Source organism: Nipponia nippon, unplaced genomic scaffold, assembly GCF_047370975.1.
Source record: "Nipponia nippon isolate SJK-2023a ecotype South Korea unplaced genomic scaffold, ASM4737097v1 scaffold_41, whole genome shotgun sequence".
Taxonomy (NCBI): Eukaryota; Metazoa; Chordata; class Aves; order Pelecaniformes; family Threskiornithidae; genus Nipponia; species Nipponia nippon.
This window is the reverse complement of record NW_028262360.1, coordinates 848,330-863,594: the sequence shown is the minus strand read 5'-3', so window position 1 is coordinate 863,594 and position 15,265 is coordinate 848,330. Positions and strand designations below refer to the sequence as shown.

Genomic DNA, 15,265 nt, shown 5'->3' with positions numbered 1-15,265 from the left:
AATGTCCCTCTGTCCTCACATCCCCAATGTCCCCCGTGGCTCCATGTCCCCCCATGTCTCCAGTGTCCCCTGTGTCCCCAATGGCCCCTCATGTCCCCATGTCCCGTGTCCCCCATGTCCCCGATGTCCCCACATCCCCCATGTCCCCAATGACCCCCATGTCCCCAATGTCCCCCCGTGTCCCCACGTCCTCCATGTCCCCCCCATGTCCCCAATGTCCCCACGTCCCCCATGTCCCCCGTGTCCCCCCCGTCCCCCGTGTCCCCCGCATGTCCCCAATGTCCTGTGTCCCCATGTCATCCCTGTGTCCCCATGTCCCCATGTCCTCAATGTCCCCCCAAGTCCCCATATCCATGTCCCCACGTCCCCACGTGTCCCCGTCCCCTGATGTCCCCAATGTCCTGTGTCCCCAATGTCCCTCTGTCCCCATATGTCCCCAATGTCCCCTCGTGTCCCCAATGTCACCCGTGTCTCCAGTGTCCCCCGTCCCCATGTCCCCAATGTCCCCTCATGTCCCCATATCCTCCCCATGTCCCCCCTGTCCCTGATGTCCCCCGTGTCCCCATGTCCCCCGTGTCCCCCATGTCCCCCGTCTCCCCATGTCCCCTGTGTCCCCCGTGTCCCCAATGACCCCTGTGTCCCCATGTCCCCAATGTCCCCCCTGTGTCCCCATGTCCCCTGTGTCCCCCATGTCCCCCATGTCCCTGATGTCCCCCGTGTCCCCATGTCCCCCGTGTCCCCCATGTCCCCCGTCTCCCCATGTCCCCTGTGTCCCCCGTGTCCCCAATGACCCCCATGTCCCCAATGTCCCCCCTGTGTCCCCATGTCCCCCGTGTCCCCCATGTCCCCAATGTCCCCCCCGTGTCCCGAATGACCCCCGTGTCCCCATCTTCCCCATGTCCCCACGTCCCCCGTGTCCCCAATGTCCCGTGTCCCCATGTCGTCCCCGTGTCCCCATGACACCCCGTGTCCCCGATGTCCCCCGTGTCCCCGATGTCCCCCCGTGTCCCCGTCCCCGCGCAGGCCAGCTCAGCTCTACGGTGTTTATTGGCGTCTCTAACACTCACTGATGCAGATAAATAGTGGACATTTGTCACCGCCGCCACCGACCGCCGCCGCGGGGCCACCGCGGGGACCCCCCGCCACGCCCCCGGGGACCCCTCCCCACCGGGGCCACCCCTTTGGGGACACCCCCTTGGGGACACCCTTAAGGGACCCCCTCCCCACTGAGGCGCTCCATTGGGGACACCCCATGGGTGACACCCCCTCTGGGGACATCCCCCATTGAGGCCACCTCTTTGGGGACATCCTCCATTGGGGACATCCCAATGGGGACAAGCCTCATTGAGGCCACCTCCTTGGAGACAACCGCCATGGCGGCCACCCCGTTGAGGCCACCTCCTTGGGGACATCCCATGGGGATCTCCCCCATGGAGGCCACCCCATTGAGGACAACCCCAAGGAGGCCACCCCATTGGGGACAACCCATGGAGGCCACTCCATTGGTGACATCCCATGGGGACGTCCCTCATGGAGGCCACCTCCTTGAGGCCACCTCATGGAGGCCACCCCACAGGGACGTCCCCATGGAGGCCACCTCTTCGAGGCCACCCCATTGGGGACACCCCATGGAGATGTCCCTTATGGAGGCCACCTCATTGAGGCCACCTCATGGGGATGTCCCCATGGAGGCCACCTCCTCGAGGCCACCTCATGGAGGCCACCCCACGGAGATGTCCCTTATGGAGGCCACCTCATTGGTGACATCCCATGGGGACGTCCCCATGGAGGCCACCTCCTCGAGGCCACCTCATGGAGGCCACCCCACGGGGACGTCCCCATGGAGGCCACCTCCTTGAGGCCACCTCCTTGAGGCCACCCCATGGAGATGTCCCTTATGGAGGCCACCTCATTGGTGACATCCCACAGGGACGTCCCCATGGAGGCCACCTCCTCGAGGCCACCTCATGGAGGCCACCCCACGGGGACGTCCCCATGGAGGCCACCTCCTTGAGGCCACCTCCTTGAGGCCACCCCATGGAGATGTCCCTTATGGAGGCCACCTCCTTGGTGACATCCCACGGCGACGTCCCCATGGAGCCCCTCCCCCCATGTCCGTCCCCCCCCCCCGCCGTCCCCAGGGTCCCCCCTCCCCTCCCCTCCCCCCCCCGTTTTTTTTTTCCACTCTTCCCCTTTTTTGCTTGGTTTTTGCCTTTTTTTGTTGTTGTTTTGTTTGTTTTTTCCGGGCGGGGCCCCCCTAAAGTGCGGTCGGGGGCGGGGGGTGGGGGTGGGGGGTGGGGCACGAGTGGGGGAGGGGCGGGAGGAGGGGAGTCAGTAGCAAACGCGGCCACGAAAAAGTGCAAACGGGAGGAGGGGGCCGCGGCCGGGGGGGGGGGGGGCGGGGGGGGAGGGGCCGGCCCTCGCACGAGGGTGGGGCCTCGCACGAGGGCTCGCACGAGGATGGGGCTCGCACGAGGATTGGCCACGGGCAAGGACGGGCCTCGCACAAGGATGGGCCTCGCACGAGGACGGGCCTTGCACGAGGATGGGCCTTGCACAAGGCCCAGGCTTGCACGAGGGTGGGCCTCGCACGAGGACGGGCCTTGCACGAGGGTTGGCGTTGCACAAGGCCCGGGCTTGCACAAGGTTGGGCCTTGCACGAGGATTGGCCTTGTGCAAGGATTGGCCTCGCACGAGGACGGGCTTTGCACGAGGCTGGGCCTTGCACGAGGATTCGCCTTGTGCAAGGACAGGTCTTGCACGAGGAACGGGCTCGCACGAGGGTGACCCTTGGGCAAGGACGGGCCTCGCACGAGGGTGGCTCTTGCACGAGGATGGGCCTTGTGCAAAGATGAGCCTTGTGCAAGGATGGGCCTTGCACGAGGGCGGGCCTTGCACAAGGAAGGCTCTTGCACAAGCCCAGCCCCCGTGCAAGGAGGGGCCTCGCACGAGGCCGTCCCTTGCACACGCGGCGGGGGGGGGGGTGGAGCGACGGCCTCGCACGGCCGGGCGTAGCGTGGGGGGCGGCCTTGCACGAGGGCGGGGGGAGGGGCGTGCGTTGCACGAGGCTGGGCCTTGCACGGTGGGGGGAGGGGGGTGCATTGCATAAAGAAGGGGCCTTGCACGGGGCGGGGGCGGGGCCTTGCACGGGGACGGGGCGCGGCACGGGCGTGGCACGAGGAGGGTGGTGCCAGGCCGTGCACGCTCGTGCGAGGCGTGAGGGCGGGGCTTGCACGGGGGGGTGGGGGGGTGGGGAGGGGGCGCGTGCGGGAGGGGCGACGGGGCCGTGCGACGCACGAGGCTCCGCCTTGCACACGCGTGCGTGGCACGAGGACGCTCCTTGCACGCCTGGGCCTTGCACGCGGACGCCCCGGGCCTTGCACGCCCACTCACGCCTTGCACGAGGACGCCCCAGGCCTTGAACGAGGACGCTCCTTGCACGCCTGGGCCTTGCACGAGGACGCTCCTCGCACGCCTACGCTTTGCGCAAGGACGCCCTGGGCCTCGCACGAGGACGCGCCTTGCACGCCTACGCCTTGCACACCCACGCTTTGCACGACGCCGCCCCGGGCCTTGCACGAGGACGCTCCTCGCACGCCCGGGCCTTGCACGGGGATGCCCTAGGCCTTGCACGAGGATGCTCCTCGCACGCTCACGCCTCGCACGAGGACACACCCCCCCCCCCCCCATAGGAAGACGCGGGGCCTCGCGCGCCCCTCGCACGCCGGCGGGGGGAGGGGAGACGCTGGAATGTCACTGCGATGCCATAAGGTGCCAAGGGGGGGGGGGTTGGGGGGGGGGGTCGGGTTTTGGGGGGCCCCGGGAGAGTGGGGGGACCCCAGTTTCTTGGGGGGAGGGGCCCTGATTTCTTGGGGGGAGGGGGCCCCTTCTAGTGGGGGAGGGGGGTGCAAAATCCTGCGGGGAGGGGGATGGGGGACCCCCAGTTATTGGGGGGGCCCCTATACTGGGGGGGCCCTATTATTTTGGGGGTCCCACTATACTGGGGGGGGGCCAGGATACTGGGGGGGGCCCACGATACTGGGGGGGGGCACTATACTGGGGGTCCCCAAACTGGGGGGTCCCCTGTACTGGGGGGTCCCCTATACTGGGGAGGGTCCCTATACTGGGGGTCCCAGTATATTGGGGGTCCCCTATACTGGGGGGCCCCAATACACTGGGGGGTCCCTATAATGGGGGGGGTCCCACTCTACTGGGGGTCCCCTATACTGGGTGGGTCCCCTATACTGGGGGGGGTTTCCCTATGTTGGGGGGCCCCAATATACTGGGGGTCCCCTATACTGGGGGGGTGTTCTCTATACTGGGGGGGTCCCCTATACTGGGGGGGCCCAGACCCCATCCTGTGTCCCCCCCCAGTTCGGGGTGACTGGGAGCCCCCCCAGTTTTCCCTCTGCCCCCCCCCCCAATCCTATTCTGGTCCCTGTCCCCTGCCCCCCCCCCTGGCCTTGGGGGGGGGGGGTGTCCCCTATAGGGCCCCCCCCATCTCCTATGGGGCAGAAGACCCCCCCAATTTCCTCTATGGGGCAGGGGGTCCCCCCCCAATTTCCTATGGGCCCCCCCAGTTCCCCTATGGGGCTGGGACCCCCAACTCACCTGGGGGCCCCCCTACCCTCTTATGCCCCCCACGCTATGGGGGCCCCCCCATCTCCCCCTAGGGGGTAGGGCCCCCCAATCTCCTATAGGGCCCCCCCATCCCCTATAGAGCCCCCCCATGCTATGGGCCCCCCCAAAACCTATAGGGCCCCCCCATCTCCTATGGGGCCCCTCACTTTCTATAGGGCCCCCCACTTTCTATAGGGCCCCCCCATGCTATGGGCCCCCCCCCAAATCCTATAGGGCCCCCCATCTCCTATGGGGCCCCTCACTTTCTATAGGGCCCCCCACCTTCTATAGGGGCCCCCCCACATGCTGTGCACCCCCCCTCCTATAGGGCCCCAAGCCTCCTATAGGGCCCCCCCCCAACATGCTATGGGGTCCCCGCGCTTATGGGACCCCCCCCACCTATGGGACCCCCACCTATGGGACCCCTCATTTATGGGGCCCCCCACCTATGGGACCCCCCCACCCCCCTCTATGGGGCAGGACCCCCCCACCCCCCACCCCTCAAGTCCCCCCCCCCGCTTTCCGCGGTCGCTCCCCTCCCCCTCCGGGGAACCCAAAAGTGGGGGGTACAGAGGGGGGGGGGTGTGGGGCGACGCCCCCCCCTCCCCCCCCCAAGAACCCTTCGGTTTCGGGGAGCACCACGTTGAGGGCCAGGGGGAGGGGGAAGGGGTAGGGGTACGCGGCCACCAGCCGGGGGCCGTAGGGGAGGGGGAAGGGGGGGGGCGGGGGAGGGGGCGGGGGGGGTCCCCCCCCTTTGCCCCCCTCCTCCCCCTCCCCCAATCTCGGGGTCCCCCCCCCGCCTCAGTAGAGCCAAAGGTTGTTCCTGAACCGGGTAACCCCCGCTGGGACCCGGTGACGGTGACACCCCCTCATCACCCGGCACCGCGTCACCCCCGTCAGCGGGAACCGGCGGGGGGACGGTGACGTCGTCACCCGGCGGCGGGGGAGGGGGGACACCCCCTTTTTCCCCTCCCCCTTCCTCCTTCACCCCCGCCGCCACCGGCGGGGTGTAGGCAATGACAGTCGGCGGCGGCGGCGACGCGGGTGACGGCGGCGGCGACGACTCCGCCTGATGCCGTTTGGCGTGCCGGCTGAGCGCCGCCGCCGTCTTGCACACCTTGGCGCAGCGGCTACAGGCGAAGCGCAAAGATGGCCGCCGTCCCACGCGGGGGGTGGGGGGGCCGGTTGTACACACCCCCCCTCCCCCGCCGGACGTCCCCTCGTGTCCCCGTTGGTGTTTCCGTAATTTCCTCAAAGCCGTGAAAGTTTTCCCGCACACCCGGCAAGGGTGTTGCCAATCCCGCCGCCGGTGCCCGTCCCCCGATTGTGCGTCACCGTCACCTTCGTCACCGTCACCCGCTGACCACCGTAACGAGCGCAACTTGCGGCGCCAACGGGATTTCTTCGCCTTGACGGCACCGGTTGTGCCGCCGGTTGTACCGCCGCCGGTTGTACCGCCGCCAGTTGTCTTCCGTTTGGGTTTGTAGGTGTAATACGGGCGCCAAAGACGGTCCTCGGCGTCGCTGTCATCATCACCGCTCCGGCGGGAACAGGCGGCGGCGGCGGCGGCGCGACGGTGAGCGGGCGGGGAGGCGGCAGTGCCGGTGCCGGTGGTCTCCAACCGGAGATCGGTCTCGGAGATGCGCCGCTTGACGATGGCCTCCTCGCCGATACGGACGGTGATTTGGCAAAGCGGCGCTGCCCGGTTCTCCCCCGCCGTCCCCACGTAAGCCGGTTTGGCCACGTAGGTCATTGTACGGCCGGCGGTGGCGGTGGTACCGGTGCCGGTGGCGGCGGGTGACGGTTGGGTTGTCGGTGCCGTCCCGCTGTCACCCACCGGCGCCTCCCCAGCCGCTCGCTGCGCCTCGATGTAATCCCGCAGCACCTGCTTCTTCATCGGTCGGGCCGCCGGCGCCGCCGCCGGCACCGCCGGCACCGCCGCCGCCTCCCCCGCCCTCCCATTATAGGCGATAACGGAAGCGGCCGCCGCCCCGCTATGAACAATAACCGATGCTGACGGTCGCCCGTAGGCGATGACCGATGCCGGTTCGGGTCTCGGCGACGGGAAAGTGCCGACAGTCGCCGACGGCTCTACCGGATTGGCCGTCGGCAAGAGGAGCCCGTCGGCCACCAAACCTTGACTGTAGGTCTTGTAGGGTCGCTTGTGCGCCCGCATGGGCAAGAGCCGGTAGAGCTTGAGGGCGTTGAGTTTGGGCTTGTAGCCGCCGTTGGGCGTCTTCTCGGAGGAGATGAGCCCCGGGTTGATGCCGTGAAAGGCTTTCTGGTGGGTCTTGAGGTTGTAGTAGGTGACGAAGGTCTCCCAACAGAAGATACACTGGTAACGGCGTTCGCCGGTGTGCCAGACCTCGTGTTTGGTGCGATATTCGGCCAAAGCGAAGACCTTGTCGCAATAACGGCAAGGGTACTTGCGTCGCCAGGAGTGGACGTTGGCGTGACGCTTGAGGCTGGAGAGCGTCATGTAGGAGCGCTGGCAAACCCCGCACAGGTAAACCACGTGCCCGTCCACCACCTTCACCACCGGTTCCTGCTCGGGGATCAACTCCAACGCCCGGTGACGCAACAGCAACGCCTTCTTGCCTTGTTTCGGCGTCGGCGTGGCGGCGTTGGTGGTGACGGCGTCACCGTCGCGATTGCCGTCCTTGCAGAGGACCTCGTGGGTTTGCAACCTCTTGACGTGGATGAAGCTCTTGCCGCAATGCCGGCACGCCAAACCCCGGCGCCCGCGGTGAAGCTTGGCGTGTAACCCCAACGCCGCCGCCGTGCTGAACCCTCGACCGCACAACCCGCAACGCAACGCTGACGCCGACGCCGACGACGGCGACGCCGTCACCGGTTCGGCAACCGTCGGCGTATCGCTTGATCGCGGCGGGCAGGTTAAATCAACCGGGGCGGCGGGTGAGCGGGGATCCCCCGTCACCGGGGGGGTCCAAGATCCGTTCATCTCCTTGGGGGTCCCCACTTCCAACCCTTGGAGGCAAGAGATACCCAACCGTCGGCCAACGGCGCCCAACTCGCGGGCAGCTGCCTGCGACGGGACGGCCAAGCGGGAGTTGTAGATGAAGTTGAGGACGTCGGAGAAGACGCCGGCTTGGACACCGGGAAGCTCCAAAACTTGGGCGGGGGTTGGGCAGGTGGGTTCTTCGGCCAAAGCTTGTTTGAAGAAAGGGCTGGATGCGGCCAAGACGTTTTTATGGGCTCGGAATTTGGTGTCCTCGGCGATGATGGTGACGTCACAGAATTGGCCCCTCAACCGTTGCTCGTTTAACTCCACCAATAACGAACGGCAATGCCCGGCGTCCGACACCTCCACGACCGGAGCCATCCCCGCGGCGCCCACCTGCGGGGATATGGGGGATCAGTGGGGATGGGGGGGCCCGGATGCCTGGGTCCCCTCTTTGGGGTCACCCGGACGCCCGGGTCCCCTCTTTGGGGACACTCGGACACCTGGGTCCTCTCTATGGGGCTGCCCAGACGCCTGGGTCCACTCTACGGGGTCGCCCACCCCTATTTGGGGTCCCTTGGGCACCGGGGCACCTTCTATAGGGTGCCCGCAGGCCTGGGTCTTTTCTATGGGGCGGGGTGGACGCCTGGGTCCCCTCTTTGGGGGCACCCGGACGCCCGGGTCCCCTCTTTGGGGACACTTGGGCACCTGGGTCCACTCTACGGGGTCACCCGCTTGCCTGGGTCCCCTCTTTGGGGACACTTGGACACTGGGGTACCTTCTATGGGGCACCCGGCGTCTGGGTGGGTGCTATGGGGTGGGGTGGACGCCTGGGTCCCCTCTTTGGGGTCTCCCAGATGTGTGGGTCCCTTCTATGGGGCTGGGTGGACGCCTGGGTCCCCTCTTTGGGGACACTCGGACACCTGAGTCCCCTCTCTGGGGTCACCCGGACGCCTGGGTCCCTTCTGTGGGTGCTTGGGGGTCCCCGTGACCCAGCCAGCCCCACTGCATGGGGGTCCCCTGCCCCACGTCGCCTTCACCCCCAGCCCCACGGATCAGGGTCCCCAGCCCCACATTTTAGGGGTTCCCCAGCCCCACGGATCAGGGTCCTCCAGCCCCATAGTTTAGGGGTCCATCAGCCCCACAGATTGGGGGCCCCCAGCCCCACATATCACACTCCCTCAGCCCCACATACGCCCCCCCCGCCCCCAGCCCCACAGATTGGGCTCCCCCAGCCCCCACACATCCACTGACACCCCCCGCCCCATGGCTACCCAGTGCCCCCCATGCTGTGGGTCAGGGCGACCCTGTGCCGTGGGGCTGGGGGGGGGGGGTGGGGTGTCCCCGTGCCGTGGGGCAGGATCCCCCCGGTGCTGTGGGGCTGAGGGTCCCTGCCCCACGGCGTCCCTGCCCCACGGCGTTCCCCAGCCTCCGCTCCACCCCCCCCCCCCCCCCCCCCCCCGCGGCACCAAGGAGCCATTTTGCGTCGAGGCCTCCTCGGCCGGCGGCTAAAATGGCTGCGGGAGCCGCCGCGGCTGCGACCCACGGCGCGACCCACGGCGCTGCCCGTGGCGTCACCCCCGGCATCACCCACAACCCTGGGGCCGCCCCACAGCACGACCCACGGTGACACCCGCAGCCCGACCCACGGCGCGACCCACGGTGTCACCCGTGGCGTGACTCACGGCGTCACCCGTGACCCACAGCGTGACCCACAAGGCTGGGGCTACCCCACAGCGCGACCCACGGTGTCACCCACAGTGCGACCCACGGCGTGACCAACAGCGCGACAGCTGCCCCACGGTGTGACCCACAGCCTGCCCCACAGCACCTCCATCCCTGGGGCTGCCCCATGGTGTGACCCACGGCGTGACCTATGGCAGTGGGGCTGCCCCACGGCGTGACCCATGGGACCTCCATCCCCAGGGCTGCCCCACAGCGTGACCCACAGCCAGCTCGGAGTCTACCCCCCAACCCCACCAGCCCCCCCTCCTGCCCCCCAACCTGCCCCACACCCCCGGGATCCCCCTCCTGCCCCCCAACCTGCCCCACACCCCCGGGATCCCCCTCCTGCCCCCCAACCTGCCCCACACCCCCAGGATCCCCCCCTAACTCATTACTGGCTCCCTCTTAATGACACCCCCCCCCCTTCCCAGCATTCCCTGCTCCGCCCCACGGCACCTCTGGGGGTCTGGGATGGCTCCTGGGATCAAGGGATCCCCCAAGATCATAGGATCCCCCCCCGGGTCACGGGATCCCCCTTGGGTCAAGGGATCGTGGGGTCAAGGGATCCCCCCCGGGTCATGGGGTCCCCCCCAAGATCGGGGGATCCCCCTGAGGCTCAGGGGATCCCCCCAGGGCCAAGGGATCCCCCCAAGTTCACGGGATCCCCCCAAGGGATCCCCCTTGGGTCAAGGGATTCCCCCCCCAATTCACGGGGTCCCCCCAAGTCCATGGGATCCCCCCAGGGCCAAGGGATCCCCCAAGTTCACGGGATCCCCCAAGGGATCCCCCTTGGGTCAAGGGATTCCCCCCCCCCAATTCACGGGGTCCCCCCAAGTCCATGGGATCCCCCCCAGGGCCAAGGGATCCCCCTGGGGTCACGGGGTCCCCCCAAATTCATGGGATCCCACGAAGGGCCAAGGGATCCCCCTCCTGCCGAGATCCCAGCGCTGCCACGGCCGAGATCCAGCCCCACGGATCCCGGCAGATCCCAGCTCCTTTGCAGGCAATGACCGGGTCCCCAGGGATCCCAAACCCACTCCCGTGACCGCCCGCCCCCCCAGATCCCAGGAGATCCCAGCTCCAGCCCCACCTCCATCCAGCCCCACAGATCCCGGGACACCCTAGATCCACCCCAGCTGGGATCCAGCCCCCCAGATCCCAGGAGATCCCAGCTCCATCCCAGCTCAGCTCCAGCCCCCCAGATCCAAGAGGATCCCAGTTCCATTGCAGCTGGGATCCAGCCCCACAGACCCTGGGAGATCCCAGATCCATCCCAGTTGAGATCCAGCCCCACAGATCCCAGGTGATCCCATATCCATCGCCGCTGGGATCCAGCCCCACAGATCACCAGAGATCCCAGCTCCATCCCAGTTCAGCTCCAGCCCCACAGATTCTGGCAGATCCCAGCTCCATCTCTGCCAATATCCCGCCCCCCAGATCCCAGGAGATCCCAGCTCCATCTCTACCCAGCCCTCCGGATCCCGGGAGATCCCAGCTCCATCGCAGCTCAGCTCCAGCCCCCCAGATCCCAGGAGATCCCAGACCCACCCCCACTTATATCCAGCCCCACAGATCCCGGGACACCCTAGATCCATCCCAGCTGGGATCCAGCCCCCCAGATCCTGGCAGATCCCAGCCCCATCCCAGCTGGGATCCAGCCCCCCAGATCCTGGCAGATCCCAGCCCCATCCCAGCTGGGATCCAGCGCCATGGATCCTGGCACATCTCAGCCCCATCCCAGCTGGGATCCAGCCCCCCAGATCCCGGGAGATTCCAGCCCCATCCCAGCTGGGATCCAGCCCCCCAGATCCCAGGAGATCCCGGCGCCAGCCTAGCTCAGCTCCGGCCCCATCGATCCTGGCAGATCCCAGATCCCACCTGGGCAGGGATCTCCCCCTCCCCACCGCAGCTGGGATCCACCCCCCCACCCCCCCCAATCCCATGGGATCCCCCCTCGGCCCGGTTTCTCCCACCCTCCACCAGGATCCACCCCCACCCCCCCCCCCCACCCCCCCGGGGCCGTCGGGATCCCCAGGGATCCAGTGGGGGGGAGGGGAAGAAGTGGGGCGGGGGGGGGGGGGCCTGGCTCTACCTGGTGCAGGGTGCGGCCCCCCCGGATCCCGGGAGATCCCGGATGTGCGCAGCGGCCGGATCCTTCCCCCCCACCCCCCTCCGCCGCCGCCACCGCCAGGCCCCGGCTCGTCGGAGGAGCCGAAGCCGCCTTGGCCGATCGCCCACCCGGGCTCGGGGCCAGCGTCGCCGCCCGGGCCAGGATCCGGCCCCCCGCGCCCCACGGCGACGCCGGATCCGGCCCCTCGGCCCGATTCCCTGCAGGATCCGGTCTCGCTGCCCCATAGCGCTGTGGGATCCAGCCCCCGCGGTCCCCATGGCCCCCCGGCAGCTCCCCGCGGTGCCCTGGGGCAGGATCGGGCCCCCCAGCATCACCCCACAGCGCCCTGGGGCAGGATCCAGCCCCCCAGCATCACCCCACAGCGCTGTGGGGCAGGATCAGGCCCCCAAGCATCACCCCACAGCGCCGTGGGGCAGGATCAGGCCCCCCAGCGTCTCCCCGCGGTGCCCTGGGGCAGGATCGGGCCCCCCAGCATCACCCCACAGCGCCCTGGGGCAGGATCCAGCCCCCCAGCATCACCCCACGGCACCATGGGGCAGGATCAGGACCCCTAGCATCACCCCACGGTGCTGTGGGGCAGGATTGGGACCCCCAGCATCACCCCACAGCACCGTGGGGCAGGATCGGGCCCCAAAGCATCACCCCCCAGCACCGTGGGGCAGGATCCGGCCCCCCCAGCGTTACCCCACAGCGCTGTGGGGCAGGATCAGGACCCCTAGCATCACCCCACAGCGCCATGGGGCAGGATCAGGACCCGTAGCATCACCCCACGGCGCTGTGGGGCAGGATCAGGACCCCTAGCATCACCCCACGGTGCTGTGGGGCAGGATTGGGACCCCCAGCATCACCCCACAGCACCGTGGGGCAGGATCGGGCCCCAAAGCATCACCCCCCAGCACCGTGGGGCAGGATCCGGCCCCCCCAGCGTTACCCCACAGCGCTGTGGGGCAGGATCAGGACCCCTAGCATCACCCCACAGCGCCATGGGGCAGGATCAGGACCCGTAGCATCACCCCACGGCGCTGTGGGGCAGGATTGGGACCCCCAGCATCACCCCACAGCGCCATGGGGCAGGATTGGGACCCCCAGCATCACCCTACGGTGCCCTGGGGCAGGATTGGGACCCCCAGCATCACCCCACAGCACCCTGGGGCAGGATCGGGCCCCACAGCATCACCCCACAGCGCCATGGGGCAAGATCAGGCCCCACAGCATCACCCCACAGCGCCGTGGGGCAGGATCCGCCCCCCCCAGCATCACCCCACAGCGCCGTGGGGCAGAATCAGGACCCCCAGCATCACCCCACAGCGCCGTGGGGCAGGATCCGCCCCCCCCAGCATCACCCCACAGCGCCATGGGGCAGGATTGGGTCCCCCAGCATCTCCCCACAGCGCCGTGGGGCAGGATCCAGCCCGTTGCCACGGTGTCGGGGGGGGGTCTAGGTCACATGGGTTGCCATGGCGACGTGGTGGGGGGGTTCTAGATCAGGCAGGTTGCCATGAAGACGCGGGGGTTGTTTAGGCAGGGTTGCCACGGCAACGGCGCGGGGTGCCCCCTACCTGTTAGCGGAGGCCTCATGGACTAGGTGTTGCTGCTCCGGGGGTCCTCGGTGGGGGGTCACAGCCGGTAGGGCCTCCTGCGGTGGGGGGGGAGGGGGAACAGAGGGGTGTCAGTACACCCGGACACAGGGGTACCCAGGGTGCCGGGGGGACAGGCAACACCCAGACGTGGGGGTACCCGGGGTACTGAGGAACAGGCATGAACACCCAGACAGGGGTGTACCCGGAATGGAGGTCGGGCAGGGGAGCTGGGTGTTTGGGAGACACCCAGCCGTCTGACTGTTGTCAGGCAGCAACAGGCAGAAGGCAGACTCAGGACTCCTGCCAGGTAGAGATGGGAAGGAGGTGTAAGCCGGCTACAGTCGGAGGGGTGATAAAGCAAGGCAGGTACAGGCAGAGCAGTGGTTTCTGGAGGCTGCCTGTGGGTACGCCCCAACCGTGTCACGCCACGATTGCGGGTGTGCGAGGTGTGACGCGACTACAGCGTGCGATCAGCGCACAGGCAGGCATGGCTGTAGCGAGGCAGGGACAGGCAGGGGCACCTCAGTCCTGGCTTCTGCCTCCGGTTGTGCTGGGAACAGTCGATCGTCATGGAGGGGGAAGCTACAGTCGGAGGCAACGAGGGGGTCACAGTCTGGTGGTACAGCGCATGTGCATGCGGGTGACAAAATGACGGCGGGTGACAAAATCATATCGAGCGACAAAATGCAAGAGACTGACAAAGCGCCACTGGGTGACAAAACAGAGGGTGACAAAATGATGGTGGGTGACAAAATGGTAGCAGGTGAGAAGATGGCAATGGGTGACAAAATGGCAGCGGGTGACAAAACGGCAGCAAGTGACAACATGGAAGAGGCAGACAAAGCGGCAGCAGGTGACAAAACAGAGGGTGACAAGATGGTGGCGGGTGACAAAATGGCAGCGGGTGACAAAATGGGGGTGGGGGACAAAATTGGAGCGGTTGACAAAACGGCGGTGGGTGACAAAATGGCAGCGGGGGGGTGCGTCTCTGGGTACCGTGTGACATGGGACACGTGATGTCACGGCGATATTGTGGAGGTTGGGACAGGGGACGTGACGTACAGTATGATGTCATCGTCACTGCAGAAGAGACAGGCGTGATGTCACTGGGGGGGGGGAGCCGACTGTGCCCCACAGTGATGGGTACAGCCGCGTAAAGCTCTCCTGGGATGCACGGGTGTGATGTCATCAGGGGTGCAGGGGGGCGTGTCAGCTATGGTATGATGTCATCAGTCGTCAGAGTGATGTCACAAAGGTGTATGTGTCCCACACAGGCAGACGCAAGGCGGGGGGGTGTACAGTCGTGGGGGTGGGGGAGGCACCGACTGACGCGGGGGGAAGGGTTGTGCCACAGGGGTTGTGGGGAGGGGACGCAGTGGGGGTGGGGGGGTACAGTCGGACAGGAGGTGACACGGGGCAGGGGAGGGGACACCCTGGGCACAACCGATGACAGCGGGGGTGGGGTCAAGGGGGAGGGGAACAACCTGACGCAGCAGCTACAGCCGGAGGCCTACAGGGACTGGGGGGGGGGGGGGCACAGGCGGAGGGGACCCCCCCCATGCACACCCCTCCCCTTCCCCATGCACACCCCCTCCCCCATGCACACCCCACCCCCCCACCCCGGAAACCCTCTGTCAACCGGAACAACCCCGCGAGGAAACACCCGGACACCCCTGTCCCCCTTCCCCGCCCACCCCGGCGATGACCGGGGAGGGGACCCCAAGTGTCACCAGGGGGACACCAACCCCTCCCCCCCTTCTTTTACCCCTCCCCCCCCCCCCCAAAAGTACCACCGGAGCCGCCTGACAACCTCCATCCGGCGATGACGGGGACGTCACCGTCACCGAGAGGCAACAGGCGGTGGCATCCCCCGTGATGGAGGACACCGTGGTGATGGGGGGGGGTGGGGTGAAGATGTCACCCAACTGTTGCCATGGAAACAACCCCCCCAACACCCCTCCCCCCACCCAACAACCCTCCCCCCCCCCCCCAAGGTCCTGCCAGGGGAAAGACCTTTCACCTGCAGCCAATGAGGGAGCAGAGAAAAAGGGGGACCCCGCCCCGTGTCACACCCCCCGCGGGCCAATGGGATAGCGGGGAATGCAGACGTCAGGGCTCACCTGGATGCTCATTGGCTGGGTTGGGAGTGATGTCACGAGGCCCCCTTCCTACCACAAGCCCTTGCGTCGGGTGTTGTTAAAGGAACAGGCGGCGGCAGAGGAGGCTGGGGGGGGTGCGAGGGTGGGG

The 15,265-nt window shown here is 67.7% G+C and overlaps 1 protein-coding gene across 1 annotated transcript; it reads right to left on the bottom strand.

The window, feature by feature from the left end:
• Window positions 1–5,121: 5,121 nt before the first annotated feature.
• ZBTB4 (zinc finger and BTB domain containing 4) lies at window positions 5,122–11,465 on the bottom strand. The gene is given in 3 exon segments (XM_087777854.1): window positions 5,122–5,362; window positions 5,364–7,978; window positions 11,400–11,465. Coding segments are annotated over 2 exon segments (2,841 nt in total). The 5' UTR covers window positions 7,964–7,978; window positions 11,400–11,465.
• Between the last annotated feature and the right edge of the window lie 3,800 nt (window positions 11,466–15,265).